Here is a 24,201-nt window from a genome sequence, read left to right as displayed (position 1 = left end):
CATGTCCTCTGGGGTCGATTTTGACATTTTCGACATTACATACCTGGAGTTTCCATTTTTGACCTTTGACTTTACATATCTGAACTCCCCAGGGCCGCTTTTGACCTTCCATACCTGGACGTCCCATATCTGTACAGCACGTGTTTCGCACCGGTTTCATTTCATTTCAGAGATTTTGAAAGGTCAAAGGTGAGCGCAACATGGGTGGTCAAGGTCAAAGGTCACCATTAATCAAATTTTTTGTGATTCTGTGCTCAGTATTTACTACTTATATCATAGTGTACATTTATATCACACACAAACATTTTGACTCACTTAAGTAGGCCTTAAATTCATCTTTATATATAATTTTATAATTCCTTCTATTGTCTTTGAAATATGATTAAAGTACTGCTGAATGTTCTGACATGCATTTATGATAAACTAAAATATACTTTGTCATTTCCGTCGAAACTTGTTTGCCTCGGATTTGAATATATTTGTAATGAAGTTGCAATTTAGTACATTTTCTTTAAAGCATGACAACATATTACAATTATAAAAACATAATGATTTAAAATGTAAAGTAAAATGTTTGACATTACTACAAAGTGCACTTTTTAAAAGTGTGTTAAGAAACATGATACTTTAAGTGAAAATTATAAAATTATAATAAAATATTTTACTTGTGCTTTAGTGTGTACACATTAAAAAAGTGTACTTCTTCAAAGCACGACAAAAGGTTATTGAAACATGATTTAAAATTACTTTAAAGTAAAATGTGTAATTTGATAACATTACAAAGCGCTTTTTTTTTTTAAAGCCTGCTTAAGTGTGTTCAGAAATATAGTCATTAAAATGCCCTCTCTTTAAGTACACTTAAGTGGCCTTTTATTTCATTAATATAATAATATCTGGAAGTACAGTTGTTTAAATGTACTTCTTAAGGTTTGATGTGCACTAGTTTGCATTTAATACAGTTAAGCACACTTTTTTTGTGCACAAGGGTTGTACAGACTCAGTAGGTATTTAAAGACGGTTCTTCTTTTTATCCACAGATGAATCAGAGGACTGTGATTTTCTGTGGCATTGCATCTTTTCCATTCAATTATGAGTGTGTTTGTTTGTCGTTGTGTTTGTATTGCAGCTTTGAAATGAAACAGTATATTTCTAGTGTTTTTGAAGCTTGGTGGTTTTTAACCCTGTTTCTGGAGGCCCCCAACTGTTCACAGCTGATTCAGCTCATGAGCTTCTTAGTAGAAACACTTGAAATGTGTGTTTCAGTGGAGACAGAGAGCAAAACGGACTCTTCTGACACTTCAAATAGTACATGTGCTTTATATAACCCTCATAACAAAAAAGGTTGGCTCCCTTGTTGAGCCGTAGTGCAGCAATAGAACATAGTTTGGTTTGAGACCAACTCAGCAAAAAAAAGAAAGAGAGATAAAATCATCAAAAGTGGCAAATCAGTAGTGCTTTGATCACATCCTTTCTTCTTCTTTTTAGCATTTTTATGCAAATGCTGTTTGTTCATTAGTAATTAAAATGAAATACCTGCTTTAGTTGATTGTCAAGTTCAAAAGGCTTATTCTGTTTATATCAGGGAGCCGCAGGTGTGTTTTGTCTATGGCATTTCCCTTTGAGTATTAAACGAAGAACAGTTATCTATCTGTCTTATCTAAATATATAAAGTGAAAAAATAAATGGAAAAAAGTCAATTCAGGGATTTTTTCAGGTGTTGACATATTTGTCTTTATTATATTGTGGATACACATACAGTACTTGTTGAATCATACAGTATGACTAATTTGACTACTGTACTGTATAAATACAGTTGTACAATGGTGTGCTTTACAGTGTTTATTCAGTTTCAGAACTTTAAACGCAGACCATTAATGCTTCACATTGATCGTTTTCTCTCATTTCTGATGCAACCCAAAGTATAAAGAAATGAAATACTGTAAAAGAAAGTTAAAAGTGGCTCAATGGCAGAAATTTGGCACTGACAACATCATCGGTGCGGTCTTTTCAAAATATTCCCCAGAATAGCTCTGATTCCACAACAAAGGAAGAAAAATAATGAATCAGTGGCTTGCTGAAGAAACTATTAAGGCTTGCCACCTTCAATATCATGACAAAATAATTGTGTACAAAGGATCTGATTTTCATTCCAAAGGCCATTTCTGTAACCCACATCACGTCCTTATCATGCAACGTTCGTATAAAAATGTTCCCCTTCATATTAACACATTCAAATTGGCACAAACCTGAAATGAAAGACACGCAAAGCTCATGAACATTTGGCTTTCAATAGCAAGTGCAAATAACAGAACTGGCAACATTTCACACGTTACGGAATTTGAAACTTGAACATAATTTGCGAATGAAAATTTTTGAAAGCGGATTTCGATAACCTTAAAATCAGCGTTTTCTGAGTATAATAACATCGGCTAGTTAGCAACATGCGAACGGTACACTAATCTGCCGGGTTTCTTTCAAACCGATGCGCGATATTGCACGGAGCTCCTTCTCAAACACACAAGCACGAAAATCGCCTACTGCTAAAAAGCTATTCGTTAGTACAAAACCAAAGGAAACAACCGCCGTTAATAAAAAGAAAACAGCAATTTGCATAATTCATGGCAACATGTTAATGAACTGTGGAAGCACAGTTTTCTCTCAGTCTAGCGCACGCACACGTAAGTTCAAAAGCACGGTTGGGAAAATGAAGGAAGGAGAACCGCAAGGGCAGGTATTGCTAATGTCCGCACTCAATCATGTCCTCGCTAATGACTTTCCGTCCTAGTCATGGCACTGGTTTTATGAATGGCTCCTACCTCTCTGAACTCCTTTCACGCCGTCACGTGTTCAGCAGAGACCGCCACGCACCTCTAGAACTGCGAGGTCTCGGTGAAGGAAATGGCGTCGCTTTTGTCGATGGTGAATCCACCGTTGACGTAAGATTTCTTCTCGCACTCGTCGTCATCCAGCGTGGTCTCCAGGGCGAAGGGGTTGGCCGCGTCCACGTCTGAAATCAGGTCCATCCTCTCTAGTTCTCGCTTTGACAGCTTCTGGACTATTCCAGCGCCGTAGGCGTCTCCCAGCACGTTGATCATGGTACGGAAGCGATCGCTGGTTTGATGGGAAAAAACAATGTAAACTTCACACTATAGCAGCTATAGGGTTTTAGCAGCCATCACTCCAGTCTTCGTGTCACATGGTCCTTCAGAAACCATATACTTCAAGTCATGTCAGGTGTCAAACTCAGTTCCTGGAGGGATGCAGCCTCGGAGGTCGCTGTGATTTTGCCAAGTAAGACATGTTCCTGGATCAACATCTTTTGTTGATCCTGGATCAACATTACTGTCCAAAAATATAGACTAAACCCAATCCCTACCCCTAAACCTAACTCTACCCATAATTTATTCCTAAAATCAGTGTGAAATGATAGCTGATTAACAAGGGTGTAGAAGCTCCTAACCCTGATCGTAAGCCTAAAACAGATATTTCCTGAAAAGTTATCCCTCAATTCTGATTGGTTAATTGGAATGTTGTTCCAGGATCAACAAGGATGTTGATCCAGGAACATGTTGTACTTGGTGAAATCACGGTCACCCGTGACCATGTCGTAATTACTATGTCAGGTGTGTTGAAGTCATTTGGTCTGAGCAAGATTGAGACTTGTTTCCGTCACATAATAAAAAAGCCTTTTCATCTCACAATTCAGATTTTTTTTTCTTTAAATTGACAGATATAAAGTCAGAATTGCTGGCAATTCTGAGGGAAAAAGTCAGAATTGTGAGAAGTTATGTGAGTTTTAAACTCCCAATCGCAAGAAAAATTCAAAATGTTGGGAAGAAAAGTAGTAATTGTGAGATAAAAATTTGTGATTGTTTTTTATTCCGTGATGGAAACAAAAATGTAAACTCAGAATTCTGATTTTAAAAAGTCAGAATTATGAGATATAAGCTTTATTAAATTACCAAATTATATAAAGAATTATTATAAAAATAAAAAAGCAATCACAAATTTTTATTTCACAATTACTAAATTTCTTCCCAAAATTGTAAATTTTAAATTGTGAGTTTATAACTCACATAACATCTCATTTTATCTCAAGTTATATCTTGCAATTCTAAGTTTACATTTCACAATTCCGACATTTTTTTCTCAGAATTCTGAGTTTACATCTCAGAATAGGGGTTATGCGCAACAGACTTCCGTATTCTGTTAACCGGGTCTCGTCGCTTCCGGTTCAAGCGTTTTGCATATGCTTAGTTAAATATGAAGCCGTTTTACTCAAGATGCCTTCAAAGTAGATACCAATGATGATCATAACCAATGTCCATCACATATGCTGACTGATATCTAAAAGTTTTTTTTATTTTTATTCTTTTCACATTTAGATATAAAAATTGAATAAAATGTCAACAATAAAAACAGCTAGCTAGTTTAACTGATTATCTTAAAAGTCCATAGATATCGCTATTACCGGTATTTAATACGGCTGTTAACACGTTCTCCGACAAGCGGAAGCAATAGGTGCGTTCGACTTGAAGCTCGGCTACAGATGGCAGTCAACGAGAGTAGCCGCTTGCAGTCGGGGGCGGAGTTGAAAACGGAGCCGTCAAGCCGGACACTTTCTGCTCCCGTTAGTGACGCTCACGCGGTGTTTGCATACTCTATCACAGATGAAGTGAATTAAATGCAATATTTGTCAAATATACAGACGGTTTAGAAACGTTTTCATGAGCAACAGATATACTGATTATATACTGCTTAATACAACGCCATCTGTTCAAGAATAAAGTTCAACGTAAATACATACTATTTAAATACTAATAAAGTGGGGGTATATATGCTTTCATGATAAACGTGACTCAATATAACATTGCGACTACAGTAAAAAAGCTTTTAATGTTCTAAAAACACAGATTTATGAGCAGTATTGGATTTGAAGATGTTAGAAACACATGTCATTGTTGTCATGTGGTGAATTTGGCCAATCTGAAACAGCTGTGTCGTCATCAGCGCTCCTGCAGTCGCTCTGAAAAAGCTGCGCCAGCTGAGTCAGCCGGCTGCTCTCGAAACGATATCGCGGTACTTTGATGCCACACGTGACAGTGACGTGGCGTCGGCGCCGGTTCAAGTCGGACTAAATTTCTAACCGGCATGCACTGCTTCAAGTCAGCCGCCGATCGGTTTGCGCGGCGCCGCATGAAGTCGAACGCACCTAATGAGACCTGTTTTCTGGGCTTGGTCAGGTGATGTTCGACATATACCCTATTGCAGGAAAAAAGTCAAAATTACCTTTTTTATTCCATGACAGAAATGGGCTTCCATAAGATGCCAATGTACCTTTTATACAAAAAAACGAAACAAAACCTACCTATACAAAATGTGCAACAGTGAGTTTTTCCATTTATATGTGTTCTATCGTAATTGTACAATATTATCATATTTCTTACACGCTTAGATAAAAGAGATTATTTATTTTTAATTTATAGTTTATTGTAAATGAAAAAAAACATTGCATCCATCCATCTGGCATGTTTTCTCATTGACACGCCCCCAACTCACGGCTTATAGAAAGTTCAGTTTCCCCACTTGTAATTACGATTTTGCAGTGACATCCATGTGCGTTAAGGCCTGTTCACACCAAGGACGATAACTATAAAGATAACGATAAAGATATAGTTCTAAAAATCGTTCTCAATATTAAAGAATAGCAGAGTCCACACCGCAACTTTAACGATAAATACAAAGAGAAACGATATCGTTGGAATCACTTTCAAAACGATTTTTCTCCAGCTGATGAACGATAAAAAATTGACAGCCAATCAAAATCCATCCTGCTGTAACGAGCTCAAGAATTTAAAGCGGCAGACGAGCGTGTGCTTAGAATAAACAGACGATATGGTTCGCTGGTGTGGACGCTAATATCGTTATCTTTATAGTTATCGTTCTTGGTGTGAACGGAGCTTTAAACTCATAAATACAATTTTTCCAGACATGACTTTAATGCACCATTTTTTCAGCCCTGAGTTTCCGAGTTTGGGGGCATGTCAGTAAGAAAATATGGCACAATGTATGCAGTGTCTGTATTGACTGTAAATTTGTTCAAATTAATTCAATTATAAGATTTTTTCCATTTAAAATAAAAACTAGCAAAGTGGCATGTACAAAATATGACAGTATTGTACAATTACGATAGAATATATAACGATTCGATTTTTAGCACCTTCATAAAGTGAATAAAAACATAAAGCAAAAACACACCCAATGTGCAATCATTATTCATCTTTTTTTTTAGATGTCGAGTTAAAAAATCTTGAACTTTTTGTAGTAAAAAGTACTTCGCCATCTTGCCCTGACCAAAGTGATTTAAACAGGTGCAAACTATTCTAACTCAAACTTTCAGGGAAAATGTAAAAAAAACAAAAACAAAAGACCGCGAAGGGTTGTCAGAAACTTAATGGTGGTGACACTGAAGTCATGTGACCGTGGTGTAGTTAATCTGTAGCCTACGTTTAGCTTTATACTTCTGTCAAGTGTATTTAAGCATAAAAATTCAATTGTGTTCATTTTGTTGGAGTTTATTTTCTGCAACAATCCAAAAGCCAATGGAAAAATTCTATTGGGTTTTTGTCGTGGGAACCTGGGTGATATGGGTTGGCCTACAAAAATACGTCATCACTACTGTGTCACATTAATTAAACCCATAGACTGTATAAAAACATGGACGTAGTGTCCGTGACGTCACCCGTAGGGTTCCGAAGATAGTTTTTGAAGCTCAAAAGTGGGCGGAGGCGGCCGTCGCCATCTTGGCAGCGCGTCACCGCGCGTCACTCCCGGATAATCGAAGATGGGCAAAGAGGAGAGTTTTGAATAAAATTATAAAGAATAAATAAATTAATAAATAAAATTACATTACAATATCACTCGCCGGAAAAATGGATCCCAGACTTGGACGGTCTGTTAGTACAATTAACCGCACAACAAGACATTTTATTTGATAATTTTAAGAAATAATCACGAAAATAACCCATAGACTGAATAAAACAAAAGCAGAAACACGGCAGAGATGCCAAGTTCAGCGGCTGATAGAGACAGCAAGGTCAATCCACCTGTCACTCAAGTGGCCACGCCCTTAATTATGCAGAACTTTAAGGCTTAATATAATTTAAATGGATGAGTTATAAAAAAATTCACCCCCCTCAGTTGTCATGAAGGGCAAAATTAGCTATATAGACCAAAATCATTTTTTGAACCAGGCAACAAACATGTTTTTTTCTGCTGTTAAGTTAGGCATTTTAACATGGGGAGTCTATGGGATTGACTCCCTTTTGCAGCCAGCCTCTAGCGGACAGTTGACGAATTACAGTTTAAGTCACTTCCTTGTTGGCTTCACGAGAGAGAGCGGGAGGTTGCCGCTCGATTAAACCTGACACTTTGGTCATGAAAACCAAATACTTACAGCAGCCAATCGACAGCGACGATGAGGGTGACATCAGTGGCAGGAAGGCCCACTGCTGTGAGCACTATCACCATGGTTACCAGTCCAGCATTTGGAACACCTGCTGCACCAATGCTGGCGACTGTTGCCGTGATACTACGGAATGAACGATTAAGAAAAGTATCATTCGGGCCTTCGTCCTTCATGAAGCCACTTAACTCTATTATATCACACCAATTGGCTTATATCCCACCTACCTAATGGTAACAATCTGGCCAGCGTCCAGGTCGTAGTTGTTCAGTTGAGCAATGAATATAGAAGCAACAGCTTCATACAGTGCAGTGCCATCCATATTGATAGTCGCACCAACTGGAAGGACGAAGCGAGTGATTCTCTTGTCGATCCTGTTGTTCTCCTCTGCGCATCGGAACGTGACCGGCAGAGTGGCTGAGCTGATACAGTGAAGACACTTGTTATTGCAAAATAGCAGTTTTCTTTGATTGTTGTGGATTTAAAAAGTCTCTTTGTTCACGTAAAACATCTAAAACTGGAATGACAGGTCTTCAGGAGCAGGGCTGAGCAGCCTTGTTATAAAAAGCTCAAAATAATGATCAAAACACAACACCAAAGGCTGCTTGAAAAGATTTTTTAAAAAGAATTATTCATAGCATTTAAACAAATGTATGCCTTTTGCTTGTGCGGAATCTATTGGGACACTCAAGTCCCATCTAAAATGTCTGAATTTATTGCATTAAAAAACTAAATGTTATTTTGTTTTTAAATTGTCTTTAAAAAAAGTTCACATTATTTTCTTAGTTTTAATAAAAAATAACTAATTAAGTTTTATATATAAAATATCCTAAATATGTGCAAAGGGTCAGAGGTACACTTTAGCATAGTTTTAAAAAGAGTACTTGTTGTGTTAAATTTATATTACATGCAAATTAGCTGAACTTTAGTGAGCTTTTTGACTCATCTTTATACAAGTGCATCTTTATACAGTATGTAGTTTCGTAATGAATTGTTTTTGAAATATACTGCTGAATCTACTGACAAGCATTTATGGTAAAGTCATTTCTGTTGAAACTTGAATGTCAACTATTTAAATATTATTTTTTAATTGCACTTTTGTAAGAAAGCTGCAATTCAGTACGTTTAAAATATATTTACATTAAATGTAATACTGAATTTAAGTTGCGAGCCACCGCCAGCATTTTTGATCATTTCACAGCCCCAGAATGTTCTGTCGTATGAATATCTGAACATGCAATATGTCAAAAGAAAAAACAGAGCCTCCTGCTTTTAAACAAAAAACAAACGAACAAAAAATATTCTTGCTTATTGCATTCTTTTTTTATCCACTCTCGAATATCTGTAAGTTTCATAAAAAAGTAACATTTTGAACAAAAAGCTGAGAAAATTGAAATTCAGAATGCTGGTTGAAACATAGATGAAGATGATCGCTTCCATCAATGAAAATTTCATTCGGTGATGTTAGGCAGTTTTGATTTATTTGCTGTTTAATGTTTGATGGTCGTGTTATTTCACATACTGTATGCATCTGCATATTTAATAAATGCCTTCTGAAGCGAAGCGATGTGTTAGCGTAAGAAAAATATACATACTTAAAACTTTATAAACCATAATCTCTAGCTTCCGCTAACTGATGCATGTTCACGAGGGAGTGGCGTTCCAGTGGATGACGTAGGCGTAGCGTAAGCTCCGGTGAGAATATGCTAGTCTCGTGAGAACCATGTTTTCTTTACAGCAAAGGAAAACCAATCTCCTACACAGTTAGCGGAAGCTAGAGATTACGGTTTTAAATATGGAAATTTTTCTCACACTAACGCATCACTTCGCTTCAGAAGGCCTTTATTAAGCTCCTGGAGCCGTGTGGAGCACTTTTTATGATGCATGGATGTACTTTTTTTGGGCTTCAAAACCTCCACCACCATTCACTGCCATTATAAAGCTTGGAAGAGCCAGGATATTTTTAAATATAACTCCGATTGTATTTGTCTGAAAGAAGAAAGTCATATACACCCAGGATAGCTTGAGGGTGAGTAAATCACGGGGTAGTTTTCAATTTTGGGTGAACTATTCCTTTAAACAGTGGTTCTCAACATTTTTACTCCAAGGCCCCCCTCCAAAACACGCTTCTTCGGCGAGCATCCATAATAAAACACTTACTGTACATTAATTTTGACAACTACGTGAATATACTGAACTTTGTTCAAGCAGAAATATGTTACAGTGAACGGTTTGTTTGTGCATTAATAATAGCGGATGAACGTGCGCCTAATGTACGACTCCTGTATGTCACTATAATCGTCTTTTCCTTGATTACAATCTTCTAAAATGAGAAACCGCTTGAGCTGTTCAGAAACTCATAATATTACAAAATACATACACAGAAAGAGAGGGGGTGCTGTTATTTATTTATATGTGGCATTGGACCACAAAACCAGTAATAAGGGTCAATTTTTTTGAAATTGAGATTTATACATCACCTGAAAGCTGAATAAAAAAGCTTTCCATTGATGTATGGTTTGTTAGGATAGGACATATTTGGCTGAGATACAACTATTTGAAATCTGGAATCTGAGGGTGCAAAAAATCAAAATATTCAAAAATATATAAAAATATATAAATATATCCAAAATATATAAAAAATCATCTTTAAAGTTGTCCAAATGAAGTTCTTAGCAATGCATATTACTAATCAAAAATTAAGATTTGATATATTTACGGTAGGAAACAAAATATCTTCATGGAATATTATCTTTACTTAATATCCTAATGATTTTTGGCATAAAAGAAAAATGAATAATTTTGACCCTTACAATATATTGTTGGCTATTGCTACAAATATACCCGTGCTACTTATGACTGGTTTTGTGCTCCAGGGTCACATATATATTTAACTTATTAATCATGAAATTATTAAATTTATTATACTTGAATTTTGAATCACTAAGCCCCCCCCCCCAGGGTTGAGAACCACTTTAAAAGCATCCTATATTTTTCCAAGGTCACTTGGATTTATATCCTCTCTATTCGTAAGAGCTACACTGTATTCTGTTTGACTCAGCAGTGTGCTTTCAGTTCATTCCACACGAGTGCAGATGGCATTTGTTTAACTGCAGCTGCAGAATCTCCTGACTGATGTTCGGTCGCCCTTATCACTCAAATTAGTGGAAGTTTGGAGTTTATGAAATGTATAATAAGCACATCTGCAGCTCGAGCAGTTTTAAATGTCCATGGCTCTTATCTGTGTGTGAACAAAGCCGACAGTAAATCTGCTCCTCTGCTAATCAACAAGGGAACATTTGAGAAGCTTGTTCACCCGCTGAGCACCGTCACCATGTACAGGCCCATCTTCCTGAAGATCTCCCAGTCGTCCACCTCCATGATCTTGGCAGCAATTAGGAACAAGATGCCAATGGGCATGTAACTGCCAGAGAAAATTCATTACATTTATAATCAATATTACTCATAATTCCAAGAAACATATCATTTATTGGCTGATGTATCTTCCTACATGTTTTTTCAACTGCATAACTGTAATAAAAAATAACTGTTTACATTTTCTTAAGAAAAAAGTGAGTCGTGCTTCTTGTGGGTGGTTGCTAGGGTGTTGCTATGTGGTTTCTAGGGTATTCTGAATGGTTGCTAAGGAATTGCTATGTGGTTTCTAGGGTGTTGCTATGTGTTTTTTAGGGTATTCAGAGTGGTTGCTAAGGAATTGCTATGTGGTTTCAAGGGTATTGTGAATGGTTGATAAGGAATTGCTATGTGGTTTCTAGGGTGTTGCTATGTGTTTTTTAGGGTATTCAGAGTGGTTGCTAAGGAATTGCTATGTGGTTTCAAGGGTATTGTGAATGGTTGATAAGGAATTGCTATGTGGTTTCTAGGGTGTTGCTATGTGTTTTTTAGGGTATTCAGAGTGGTTGCTAAGGAATTGCTATGTGGTTTCTAGGGCGTTGCGAATCGCAATGTATTTTTTAGGGTATTGTGAATGGTTGCTAAGCAATTGTTATGTGGTTTCCAGGATGTTGCTATGTGTTTTTAGTGTATTCTGAATGGTTGCTACGGAATTGCTATGTGGTTTCTAGGCTTTTCTAGGTTGTTGCTATGCAGTTTCTAGGATATTCTGACTGGATGCTAGATTGTTGCTATGTGGTTTCTAGGGTAATCTAAGTGGTTGCTATGTTATACCTACAGTGTACTAGGGTGGTCTCTAGGGACTTTCTATGTAATAGCTAGGGATTTCTAGGGGGTTGCTATGCAGTTTCTAGGGTACACTGGGTGGTTGCTAGGGAGTTGTTAAGTGGTAGCTAGGGAGTTCTCAGTTGTAGCTATGTGGTTGCTAGAGAGTTGCAATGTGGTTGCTAGGGTGCTTTGGGTGGTTGCTAGGGAGTTGCAGTGTGGTTGCTAGAGTGTTCTGGGTGGTTGCTAGGGAGTTGCAATGTGGTTGCTAGGGTGCTCTGGGTGGTTTCTTACTGACCCAGGTCAATAGAGCCCATCCTCAAGTCTGAGTATGAGCAATAATGGCAGTGATTCTTGCCTGTAAGGTGTCAGAACTAACCACATAATAATCTGAACGAGTCTCATGGTGGCCTCATTCAGAGCATCGAAGAACTCCAGCAGGATCCGGCCCCTTTCTCCCATCTTGCCGATGACCAGGCCGAACGTCACACAGAATACGATCAGACCGAGAACATTAATGCCATCGGAATATGATCCCACGATCTTGTAGTCTTTGGTCAAATTCTACAGCAAAAAGAAGCCAAAAATCAATACATACATTCTCCATTCTCCATCTTTACCATTAATTTACTCTTCATCTTTCTCTCACCTGTGCAACTGTTGAAATAATGGTGGTGAACGGTGGAAATGTAGCCGTGTTACTTGTACTTATGTTGGTTTTCGATGGTTCAATCTCTTTGCGCTGCGTCTTATACTAAAACACAGATGATGTTTATTCAAACTAAATAGTATATTTGCATGACTTAATATAAGTTAAAACTGTATATTTTACCTGCTGAAAACAGGCTTGAACAAGATTTTCAGGAAACATATTCCTATGAAGAAATGAGATAAACAAACCACTTGGTTAAAGTGATTGATACAGATTCATGATCATATTATTGGTAACACTTTAGTTTAGAGACCAATTCTCACTATTAACTAGTTGCTCACTAGCATGCATATTACTAGCATACTGTCTGTTTATTAGCACTTATAAAGCACATATTAATGTCTTATTCTGCATGACCATATTTTAGATCCCTTAATCCACCCCATACCTAAACTAAACAACTACCTTGCTGACTATTAATAAGCAGCAAATTGGGAGTTTATTGAGGCAAAAGTCATAGTTAATAGTGATTATATTATATTATATTATATTATCTGGACATGTAAGCCATACCTAAAATGGTCATGTCATTGCACAAATTTGTTATTTATTGCAATAAATGTCATGCATTTTTAAGTATTCCTTAAGGGGGTCATGAACTTAGAAACCAAAATTCCCTTGATCTTTTGACATATGAAGTCATTGGACTATAAAAACATCTTGTAAGTTTCAGAACTTTCCCGTTAGTCTAAAAACAGCTTATATTGAAGGCAGTCTGCCAAAACGACAGCTTTTGGAATGTTCTACTCTATGATGTAATAGTGTGAATAAACACTGCCTCCGCAGATGAAGATCAACGCCTGCTTCTACATCATTTTACGATTCGTTTACAAACAAGGCACAATTCAACGCAGGGTTTTCAGAAAGATTGAAACTAAAAGACGATGCTGTGCCAACTATATTAGATCCGACAGTAATGTCGCAAGTTCGCAACACAAGTGTGAGTAACTGTTTTCATTACATGGTCACTATTGCTTTGTCTCTTCTTACAGATCGCTTGATACGTATTGAGTTTTTTATGCGTTTTTGACCTAGATCACAACAGCGTTTACTTCCGAGTCTACAATCCGCCGGCCACGCCTATTCAAACAGAGCGCTCTGATGAGGGGGGTTAAAAACAGCACAGAAAATACCTTATTACTTCTAAATTATTATTTTTTTTAATGTAAGTTAAAAATCTTGATAACATTATTAGTGGATCTCAGAGAACAGTACAAAATAAAAAACAAAGGCAGTTCATGACCCCTTTAAGTGTTCAAATATGCATATTATGCATGCATATTACGTATTTTTGTATATTATTATCTTCCTTACAATACAACATAGGTAGACTGAGGTGTGCGATTTTTACCTAACCAGGTCCAGTAAGGTGTCAACAGTGGTCACATTCGGAGTGCTTCCTGCTCTCTCGATATTATCAGCACTCTGAGACACCCCGGGTTTAATCGTCGTCACAAGAACGATTCCTTTTAAGCACAACATCATTGTTAAACAATCACAATTTATGTCTTTAAAGCTTATTGATGCCATGTTTACGTGACTCACCAAGAATGACAGCAATTATGGTAGTGGAGAGGTAATAAACCACCGCACGCAGACCGATCCTGCCCGACACCTCAGAGTCCAGCGCTGCCACTCCTTCACAAACAAGGCCAGAAGTTATGACTACTTATTCATTCTCCAAAGAACACACTTGACCCACTTAACAATGCCAACACAGAGTGTTAAAGGGGTCATCCGATGCTACATGCACTTTCACAAGTTGTTTGAACTGAAATGTGTGTTGGCAGTGTGTGTACACAACCATCCTATAATGATAAAAGATCCACCCAGTGTTTTGTGTTTTTATCTACTAAAATCTTTACCCCTTTCTCAAATCGAGCCGATCTCAGATGATCTACCTACCCCGATCTACCTAAATGCGTTTATGTTCGCGCGAATCATTCGTGATCCAGCTTCACCTACAGAAGAAGTGAGTGTAAGGTTTTTTAATGAATCTTTGCAAATCGCCTTTCCTAATAATGTGCTAATTTATGGAAGCCCGTTTCCGTCACTGAATAAAAAAATAAAAAAAAAAGGTTATTGCGACTTTTTTTGAAAAAAAGTCAGAATTGTAAGATATAAACTCGCAATTGCGAGTTATAAAGTAAGAATTGCGAGATATAAAATCAGAATTGCGAGATAAAAACTCGCAATTCTGACTTTTTTTTCTCACAATTCTGACTTTTTTTCTCGCAATTCTGACTTATTCTGAGTATATATCTCGCAATTCTGACTTTATAACACGCAATTGCGAGTTAAAGTCCAATTTTGAGGGGGGGGGGACTGATATGTTCTCAGAATTGCGAGTTTATATCTCACAATTCTGACTGTATAACTCGCATTTGCAAGTTTATATCATGCAACTCTGAGAAAAAAAGTCGTAATTAAAAAGTCGCAATTACCCTTTTTTAATTTTTTTATTCAGTGGTGGAAACGGGCTTCCATACTAATTAGCAAGTTTCACGATGAAGGCGGCTAAAGTAAACAGTCCCTCAGAGAGCGGCTCGGGAGAGAGGGGCGGAGTCAGCAGAGCTCATTAACATTTAAAGGAAAATGCTACAAAATGGCTTGCTCTGAAAAGAGCTGTTTTTGACAGGGTAAAAAAGGTGGTTTTACACTACCATTGAGAAGTTTTAACCAAACTATGTTACAGACTTTTCATTAAGACCCTAAAGAATCATATCAACTTGTGTAAAATGGGCATCCTATGACCCCTTTAACCAATGCAATTGGGTTACATTGCAACAAAAAAAGCTTTGTAGCTACAGATTCCCTCCAACAGTTTGGAAGCGCTGTAGACGTGAGGTTTCAGACATTATCAATAGCATAAATCCTTATCTAGAAAAGATTTGCACTGATAAGTGACAACGCAAAGTTTGAACACATTAAAATAATGAATTTAGAACACAGAAAAATATTACAGCTATTTATAAATGATCTCTAAACTATGTACTGATTGGTCTATTACATACTAAGCTTAATTGGCAACCAGTCAGATAAATAAACCTGGGCCATTTTAATCCAGTAATCAAGCATTAGATCTGCCAAAGGGGCACGTATACGGTATGACTGTGATGTGTGTATATTGCCATTATTACAGTATGTAATCAAAATGAAATCATTATTGCTGATCTTCAGTGATTACTGTAAGAACTTTACTGCCTTTATGCCCAGAAATGATAAGGATGGTGTCCAAAACACAAACTGATATTGTTCAAAATATTGTCCTTTTGGACGGCACTGTATACTGTACATATTTCAGCAATAAAATATTTGGCTATAGTATGCCAGTGTTTCCTAAACAAGAGTTAATTCATTAAATCACAAAATGTAAAATTAAAATAATAACATTATTTTGAAATAAAAACAATTAAAATAAACCACTTACTAAAAAAGATAAAAGATGTTGAGTTTTTACCTGAATATAACCATTAACCAACATCAAAGAACTGTGTGTGAACATGTGAATGGTTTGTTAAATTATTGAAATATTAACTTATAATCTATATGGTGGTACTTTAGGAAAATACTGTAACTCTATGGGGCTTGAATATGACTCTGTACTCCTTTAAAACACTATGGCACAGAATTCACCTCAGCACTTTTCTTAACAACCTCTTTTGACTTTGCACTTGAAAATTTGGCTGATCCTTGACTGATCGCAAACAGCAACGCAAAGCTGATTTTGCACTAATTTAATCTAATATTTAATATTCTTTAAAGTGTTGTAGATTTATGTAGCAAAAGTCAAATTATTGACTATATTTTGAGACAAACGTCTTGTTAATGTTTTTCAGTTTTGTTTAAGGTAAGTAAAGCAACGGTTCTTCAATAACAGAAGAATTTGAAAGTATGGTATTTGGGGGTAAAAAGCACAGTAATTTGACTAACGACACAATAATTAACATCATAATAAATAGCTGGCTGACTTTTCCATTTGTTGACATGCCATGGTTAGATTCAGGTGGTAAATATCATATATTAAGTATGATTGTTTCATTATAATCACCATATTTATAATGAAACAATCATATTTGAAAATATGATATTAATCATATCACATAATAAAGTATCATGCTGTACCCGACTATTGTGGTTATTGTTAATATTTCTGTTTTCACTTTAATTTTAGTTAAAGTTTTAGTAATTGTATTGTGTTTTTGACATTTGTATTACTTTTTAAATGTCTATATAGTTTTTATTACTTTTTAAATGATTATTTTAGTTTATTTAGTTGGAGTTATGTTAGTACCTCAACTTAAACCAAATTAAAATGTCACCTTTTTGAAAAATGGAAACTAGCTGAAATCAAGTATGTTTTGTTTTTTTCATATTTTATTTCAGTTGATGTTTCTTTTATTTCAAGTAATGAAAATGTTTTTATTATTATTTTTTATGTTGTAGTTTTAACTATAATAACCCTGCTTGGCTGACAGAAATGTTTGGAAGTCATAAATATTTGTGACCCTGGATCACAAAACCAGTCATAAGGGTCAATTTTTCAAAATTGAGATTTATACATCATCTGAAAGCTGAATAAATGTATTGTTTGTTAGGATAGGACGAAATTTGGCTGAGATACAACTATTTGAAAATCTGGAATCTGAGGGTGCAAAAAAATCTAAATATTGAGAAAATCATCTTTAAAGTTGTCCAAATGAAGTTCTTAGCAATGCATATTACTAATCAAAAATTAAGTTTTTATATATTTACGGTAGGAAATTTACAAAATATTTTCATGGAACATGATCTTTACTTAATATCCTAATGATTTTTGTCATAAAAGAAAAATCTATAATTTTGACCCATACAATGTATTGTTGGCTATTGCTACAAATATACCCCAGCGACTTAAGACTGCTTTTGTGCTCCAGGGTCACATATATGACTAATGTTGCACATATTTAATGATTTTCAAATATAATATAATATAATAGTGTTTTTTTTTTTCATTATAGCTAGTGTGTGATTCTGAAATTCTATGTGATTGAAAAAGGCAGAAGACCCTGGCAGGGCTGCGGTTAATCTTTTAAGGGCAGACCCTCGTCCCTGAAGGTGGCCCTGGACACTGGTAACATAAGGGCAACATTTACAACCTCCGAATTTTCACAGCCAGTCATAAATGGAGATACTGTGATGGGCTGAAGAGAGAGCGATACCTGTTATCATGCTGGAGACGATGAGAGGCAGGATGACCAGCTTTAGCATTCTCATCAGGATTTCTCCCGGGAAGCCAAAGTACTGCTTCTCCAGCTGCGACAGAGAGGTGTAGTCCCGCACCAGCACTCCCAGCGCGATCCCTGCAGACAGAAAGCACGTCAAGCGGAGTGCAAATGTGAAACTCTCCATTGTGCCTAATCTACCCCAACCCCAAAACAAGCCAGTCTGAATGTACAGAGCTACATATTCCAATAATATCTCAAGATCAACTTCATTTACAATTACTAGACTGACTGTATCAAAATTATTATTACAAAAAACAAAGTGTCATCGCTGATCTTTAGAGGGATTTCACAGCAAGTGTAAGAGATTCCAAATCTCCAATCTCACTGACATTTCGAAAGGGTGCAATGAGAATAGCGAGCTGTAAATGCTTTGTGATGTTCAGGGCACAAATAATATTCCTGTATTTGTTACCAGATGCACAACACCAGATGTGCTGAATTAGCCGCAGCTGGTAAACTAAATAAAAACATTTCAGACAAATGTGTCATTGGGTATATTTGGATATAGTCAGTTATATCAAATATAATCTTTCCAACACACTTAATGAAAGCTGGTGGACTGCACTGCAGATACAGCAAAATAACATTTATATGTATGTGTTTCTGTTTCCAATGCCCTTCTATAACATCAGGCATAATTTTCAAAACGCTGCACACTTTTAACAAAATTCAGATCAAATGTGTGCTGATATGCAGTTGTCATTCTTGTCATTCTTTTATCCCTACTCAAAAATAATTTGTAGTATATATATATATATATATATATACTGTATATATAATGAAATAAAAGGCCACTTAAGTGTACTTAAAGAGAGACACTTTCATGACTGTTTCTTAAGTCACTTAAGTAGATTTCTAAAAACTGAACTTTGTAATGACGTCAAATTAAAAGTTTTACTTTAAAGTACATTATAAATAATTGTTTTAATAATGCTTTAAAGAAGTACACTTATTTTGATGTGTTGACTAACATACTAAAGTACATTTAAAAAAAGTTAATTTTTTAATTGTGTGTTATTTAATATTACATTTAAAGCAAATATTTTTAAAATGTATTAAATTGCAACTTCTTCATTCCAAATGTTCAAAGACAATAAGTAATTATGAAATTATATATAAGGCCTACTTAAGTGACACCCTTAAGTTAATATACAATTAAGTTAATATACTATAATACAATTTCATTTACTTGAAATTAACATGCAATTAAGTGTGAAAACATTACATTCAGTTCACTTATATATTTTTATTCTAAAGTATATTATTTGTGTACTAAGTATGCTAAAATGTACTTCTTTTTCACGCGGGATGGCTTCACAACTATTTGTATATCTAAAATGCAATGCCATATCTGATATTCTCACTTTCAAGTACACATCCTGAAGACGTCTTGAATGTTTAACGAGGCTAAACCAAACCCAGGTGACCACAAATGCCACAGTCAATCATCTAGTCTCTGTTGTTCTGTAACATATCTTTATTACTTTTGAGCATCATAATGATTATGGTGCTTATGACTGAGTAAATAAAAGATGTTATGAAACACTTGAAAGAGTGATAGGCTTGACCTGCCTTTTGTTTTATTGTAGGTGACTGCACAAGCTTGCATGGCATCAAAAAGTGAATCTGTGTTTTGACCAGTGCACAAACATGGCCATATAAATCCAGAAAATAAAAGAAAAGAAACATAGCATAATTTACTTTAAGTATTAAACAAGCACAGGACTGAGAGTTTGTTATACATAAAACATTAACCACTATTTTGGCTATTTTTATGATATAAAAATGCAATCAAAATAATATTATGATAGCAGTATTGCAAAAGTGTATTCATGTTATATAAAAATAGTACATGCCATCACTGCAGTCAAGACTTTTCTCATTGTTTTGTCAGTACATAATAGTGCATAATCTATGACCGCTGCTTAATTGCCTCACTGATCAGCTCAGAAATGCCTAATAGAGCAATAGTGAGATTTTATTGGACAGCCTATAAGTTCTGAGCATTTCTCCAAGCATTAAACCATTAATGTTGTGATGACTAAGCCTTCACGAACTGGCCAGTTTGTGGCAAGGCAAATAACTACTAATTTATGATTATTTACAATTGAATATACCATGCTTTTATCTTCAAGAATTGTACACATTTGCTATTATAAAGTGGTTGTCGTAAAGACTTTTTTGTACGCTTCTGCACAAAAATGTACAGTATAGGGGAGAGTTGGCATTCGGGTAAAGTTGTCTCAGTAACTGTAAAGTTATACATTTTAATTACACAAATGCCCCATCAAAACTGTATTAAATTATTAAATGCTGTGAATACTGGCCTCAAGATGCAAAAAAAAAGAAAAAACAAACAAACGCACATAATTAATGCTGGCATATATTAACGCAACTATGTGATGAGCATATATTTTAACAGAAAGGTTAAACTGTGTTCTCAGTAACTTCTCACTTGTGTATATTGTAATTTATTATTTACGGATATTTTGCATCACATTTTACTATGTTTCATGGTGTCAGTCGCGGAGGAAGAACGTGACACAATGTCTGTGACTGAAGTGGCGGCTGTACCGGAGCACGCTCACAAAATGGCGGTGACAGCAGCGCCTGATCGCAAAATGGCGAACAGGATCACAAGGGCGAGACTAAAGGGATAAATCCAGGAAAACAGGCACAGATCAAAAACCGAGAAAACAGACAAGGCAAGACTAGGCTGGGCTAGGAAGCTAAAGAGGGCTCTGTAGAGTAGCTATCACTGCTGGCGATAAGCGCATACAATACTCGGCCGAGAATGGTTGTTTGAGTGAGTGTTATATAGTGAGTGAGTGATATGAAACAGCTGTGTGCAATCAGTGCTGTGTGCAATCAGTGCAATGAATGATGGGATATGTAGTCCGGGGTGCTATGCAACAGTGTGTAGTGCGAGAGTCAATGAAAATGGAAAGGGTGACCTCTGATGGCTAGCAGACGGAAGTTCATGGACCGGATTCGCGACACATGGCATGTTGAATTGTTTTGTTTATCATAACAGTTAAAATTTTCATAAAAAGTCTTAGTTTAAGCTGGTTTGCTGGTTTTATCTAATTCAAGCTCATTTCCCAGTCTGGCCAAACTGGAACTTGCAATCATCTTAGGCTGTTTTGCACGTTTTATAGCATTTTCAACACATATTTTGTAAGCGATGCCTTTTTTAAAGGAATAGTTCACACAAAAAATGAACATTTTCTGAAAATTTACTTACCCTCAGGCCATCCAAGATGTAGATGAGTTGGTTTCTTCATCTGAACAGATTTGGAGAAATTTTGCATTGCATCACTCTGCAGTGAATGGGTACCGTCAGAATGAGAGTCCAAACAGCTGATAAAAACATCACAATAATCCACAAGTAATCCACACCACTCCAGTCCATCAGTTAACATATTGTGAAGTGAAATCTGCGTGGTTGCAAGCAACAAATACATTACACCGGGGCTTTTGATCAAAAAACTGTCCAAAATAATAACGCTTCCTCCTGTGAAAAAGTCCATCTCCTGTAGTTGTCCTCTCACATCAAAATCCACTGACATATTTGTTTAGAACTGTTTTGGACTATTTTTCTCTTCTAAATTATGCTTGATCTGTGCATATTTATCTCCTGATTGAGAATAAATGACCTTTTCACTGGAGAAAGCTGTATTATGGGTAGAGGACACCTCTTTTAGCACGGAAGCAATGGCTGATAACGTTGAAAAAGTCTTAATGATGGATTTATTACAAACATGCAGCTTTTCGCTTCACAAGATGTTAATTGATGGACTGGATTGGTGTGGATTATTGTGATGTTTTTATCAGCTGTTTGGACTCTCATTCTGACGGCACCCATTCACTGCAGAGCATCCATTGCTGAGCGAGAGATGCAATGCTACATTTCTCCAAATCTGATGAAGAAACAAACTCATCTTGGAGCAAATTATCAGCAACTACTCATTTTTGTGTGAACTATTCCTTTAAATTAAGATCAACATATGTCCAATGAACCGTCTTTTTTCCTAACCATTAACTATGGGCATCTTCAATCAGCTTTTAGGAATTTAAACAGACTTTCTAAAAAAGCGAAGTCACTGGAGTAAAGTGTGACAACTAGCCCCGACCTCTTTACACAATTTGTCACTCCTTGTGTGAGATGAAACAGAGAGATTTTACTGTGTCATACTGGAAGTCTGGTCACGTTTCTCTGTGGCAGTAGTAAAATATCTAGACGCACACACACACACTGATCAATGCCTTCATTCATCACATTCACCCTTCAACACACCTGCAGATATGTGCATCGAAGTGCAACAAACATAAACACTTTAACTGCCCTTATTGTCAAACCAGCCATTGAATGATATCACAACGGCGTTGCAGATCCATCTAACAGCAAGCACAGACAGAGAGAATAAAACAACAGCACTGGATACATAATTAACGGCATGAGACGTGAAAGAGCACAGCAATGAAGCGAGATACGCGATGCGGGGAAATGTGTCGCTCCAGCCCATCTTACCCAGTATCACCGAGCTGATGGTTGCTATGAGAATCCAGTTCCTCTTCAACAAGCCCTTCACATCCCTGCCTCTCCGCTCTTTCTTCCCCAGCATATCCATGACAGGCTATATGGAAAGGCGAGTGAATGTGGCGAGGCGTTTAGTCGCGGAGCGCCGGTGGAGAATGGTGTGGAGCTGCTGTTGGGAGGAGGATGTGATCTGCTGCTGCTTCTGTCTGTGCCAGAGTCTCTTGGCTCTCTTGATAACCTTTGACCGCTCGTTTATTGCAACTGGACCTCTGATTTACCGTCATTTCGTCTCATAGGACTATAAATGATGAGGTACAAAAATATTAGAATTTAGAAAGCACGACATATCACTGGCATATGTGCTGATGTAGCTATAACGTAATCTATATTGGTAGTATATTGTTACAATATAAACATCGAATTCTTTCACTCAGTAGTTAAACATTAAAAATCTAGCTTTTTTTTATGTGTAAGTAACAATGTTTGGTCAGATTAACAATTAACACTTGTTGATTAAGAGGGAAAGCACGTTCACACATTTGCTTTCTCAAATAGCCTACCTTTTTGACAATAATTGTCTTTCTGTGACTTTTAGTCTGTTATTATCGCGGGGATGGTGTTCAGCTCCTATTTAACTGCTGTAATGTTTGTTTGATGTCTCTGTAAAGATATTAGACTACTAAAAATAGACGTACATTTTTTTCCCAGGCAAAATACATACATGCAGGGATGGGCAGTATTACTATTTTGTATTTAAATACCTTTGAAAAAAAATCGAATGTAGGCTATTTTGCATTGGAATTAGTGCTGTCAAACGATTAATCGCGATTAATCGCATCCAAAATAAACGTTTTTGTTTACATAATATGTGCGTGTGTACTGTGTATATTTATTATGTATATTATAATTATATATAAATACACACACATGCATGCATGCATATATATATATATATATATATATATATATACGTTTATATATTTAATATATTTATATATTATATAATTTCTAAGAATATAAATATATACACGTAAATACATGTAAATATTTTCAAAACATATGCTGTCTTTATATACATAATAAATATACACAGTACACACATATATATTATGTAAACAAAAAGTTTTCTTTTGGATGCGATTAATCGCGATTAATCGTTTGACAGCACTTTTGCATGTAATGAATGTAATCTCTTCAGCACAAATGCATGTAATCTTAGTATTTTTGTATTTTCAAAATACATAAAATACTTTTTTGCCAATCAACCTTTTTCCTGCAGGCAGTATTTCAAATACATGTGTTTGAAATTCTATTTGTATTTAAATACCTATGTATGTTGTACTATTTAAATACATTTAATTTGAGTATTTTTGTATTTAGTATTTTTGTATACTTGTTGATACAGGAAATCAGCAGTCTAATAAAGAGGTTGATTGGCAAAAAGTATTTTATGTATTTTGAAAATACAAAAATACTAAGATTAAATGTAGCCTATTTAAATACAAAATAGTATTTTGTATTTCAAATACATGTATTTGAAATACTGCCCATCCCTGCAAACATGCATGCATATACATACATACATACATTTTATGTATTATTTGTATTGAATGTGCACTTGTGTACTTCAAATCGTAGAAGCAGGCTACTTTTTTAAAATACTGTACTTGCAGATAATATAATATCGGTGTACTTTCATGACGATGTTCCTGAACACACTTTTTAAAAATGCACTTTGTAATGTCAAATTAAAAGTTTTACTTTAACGTACATTTTTAAGTCATTATGTTTTAATAATCTTTTGTCATAAAGAAATGCACTTATTTTGATAGTTGACTATCATGCACAAAACATACTTTTTACTGTACTGCTTTATCCTGCTTAAGTGGGTCGAAAAAGCACTCTATTGCACATGTAAATGTATATTAATGTATAAACATTAATTTAAATGTGAACATTATAACATTATAAACATTTAACATTGTAAATGTTTTAATGTATATTATTTTAATTATAAATACTGTCTTTAAAGGTATGC

General features: G+C 35.8%; 1 protein-coding gene across 1 annotated transcript; it reads right to left on the bottom strand.

Moving 5' to 3' along the window:
• Nucleotides 1-1,717: 1,717 nt before the first annotated feature.
• On the bottom strand, nt 1,718-22,362 carry LOC107738354 (excitatory amino acid transporter 3-like). Its single transcript, XM_016550101.1, has 11 exons — nt 22,155-22,362; nt 17,558-17,698; nt 13,902-13,994; nt 13,708-13,822; nt 12,477-12,519; nt 12,294-12,398; nt 12,024-12,208; nt 10,782-10,889; nt 7,693-7,929; nt 7,457-7,591; nt 1,718-3,111 (listed from the first exon to the last, which is right to left on the bottom strand). Exons 1-11 carry the CDS (start codon nt 22,252-22,254, stop codon nt 2,871-2,873), a joined length of 1,503 nt encoding a protein of 500 aa, XP_016405587.1. The 5' UTR covers nt 22,255-22,362; the 3' UTR covers nt 1,718-2,870.
• Between the last annotated feature and the right edge of the window lie 1,839 nt (nt 22,363-24,201).

The sequence above is a fragment of the Sinocyclocheilus rhinocerous genome, unplaced genomic scaffold (assembly GCF_001515625.1).
Source record: "Sinocyclocheilus rhinocerous isolate Xijiao unplaced genomic scaffold, SAMN03320098_v1.1 scaffold1065, whole genome shotgun sequence".
In the NCBI taxonomy this organism is placed as follows: domain Eukaryota; kingdom Metazoa; phylum Chordata; class Actinopteri; order Cypriniformes; family Cyprinidae; genus Sinocyclocheilus; species Sinocyclocheilus rhinocerous.
Note: the sequence above shows the minus strand (reverse complement) of the source record. Positions and strands in the feature narration are given on the sequence as shown.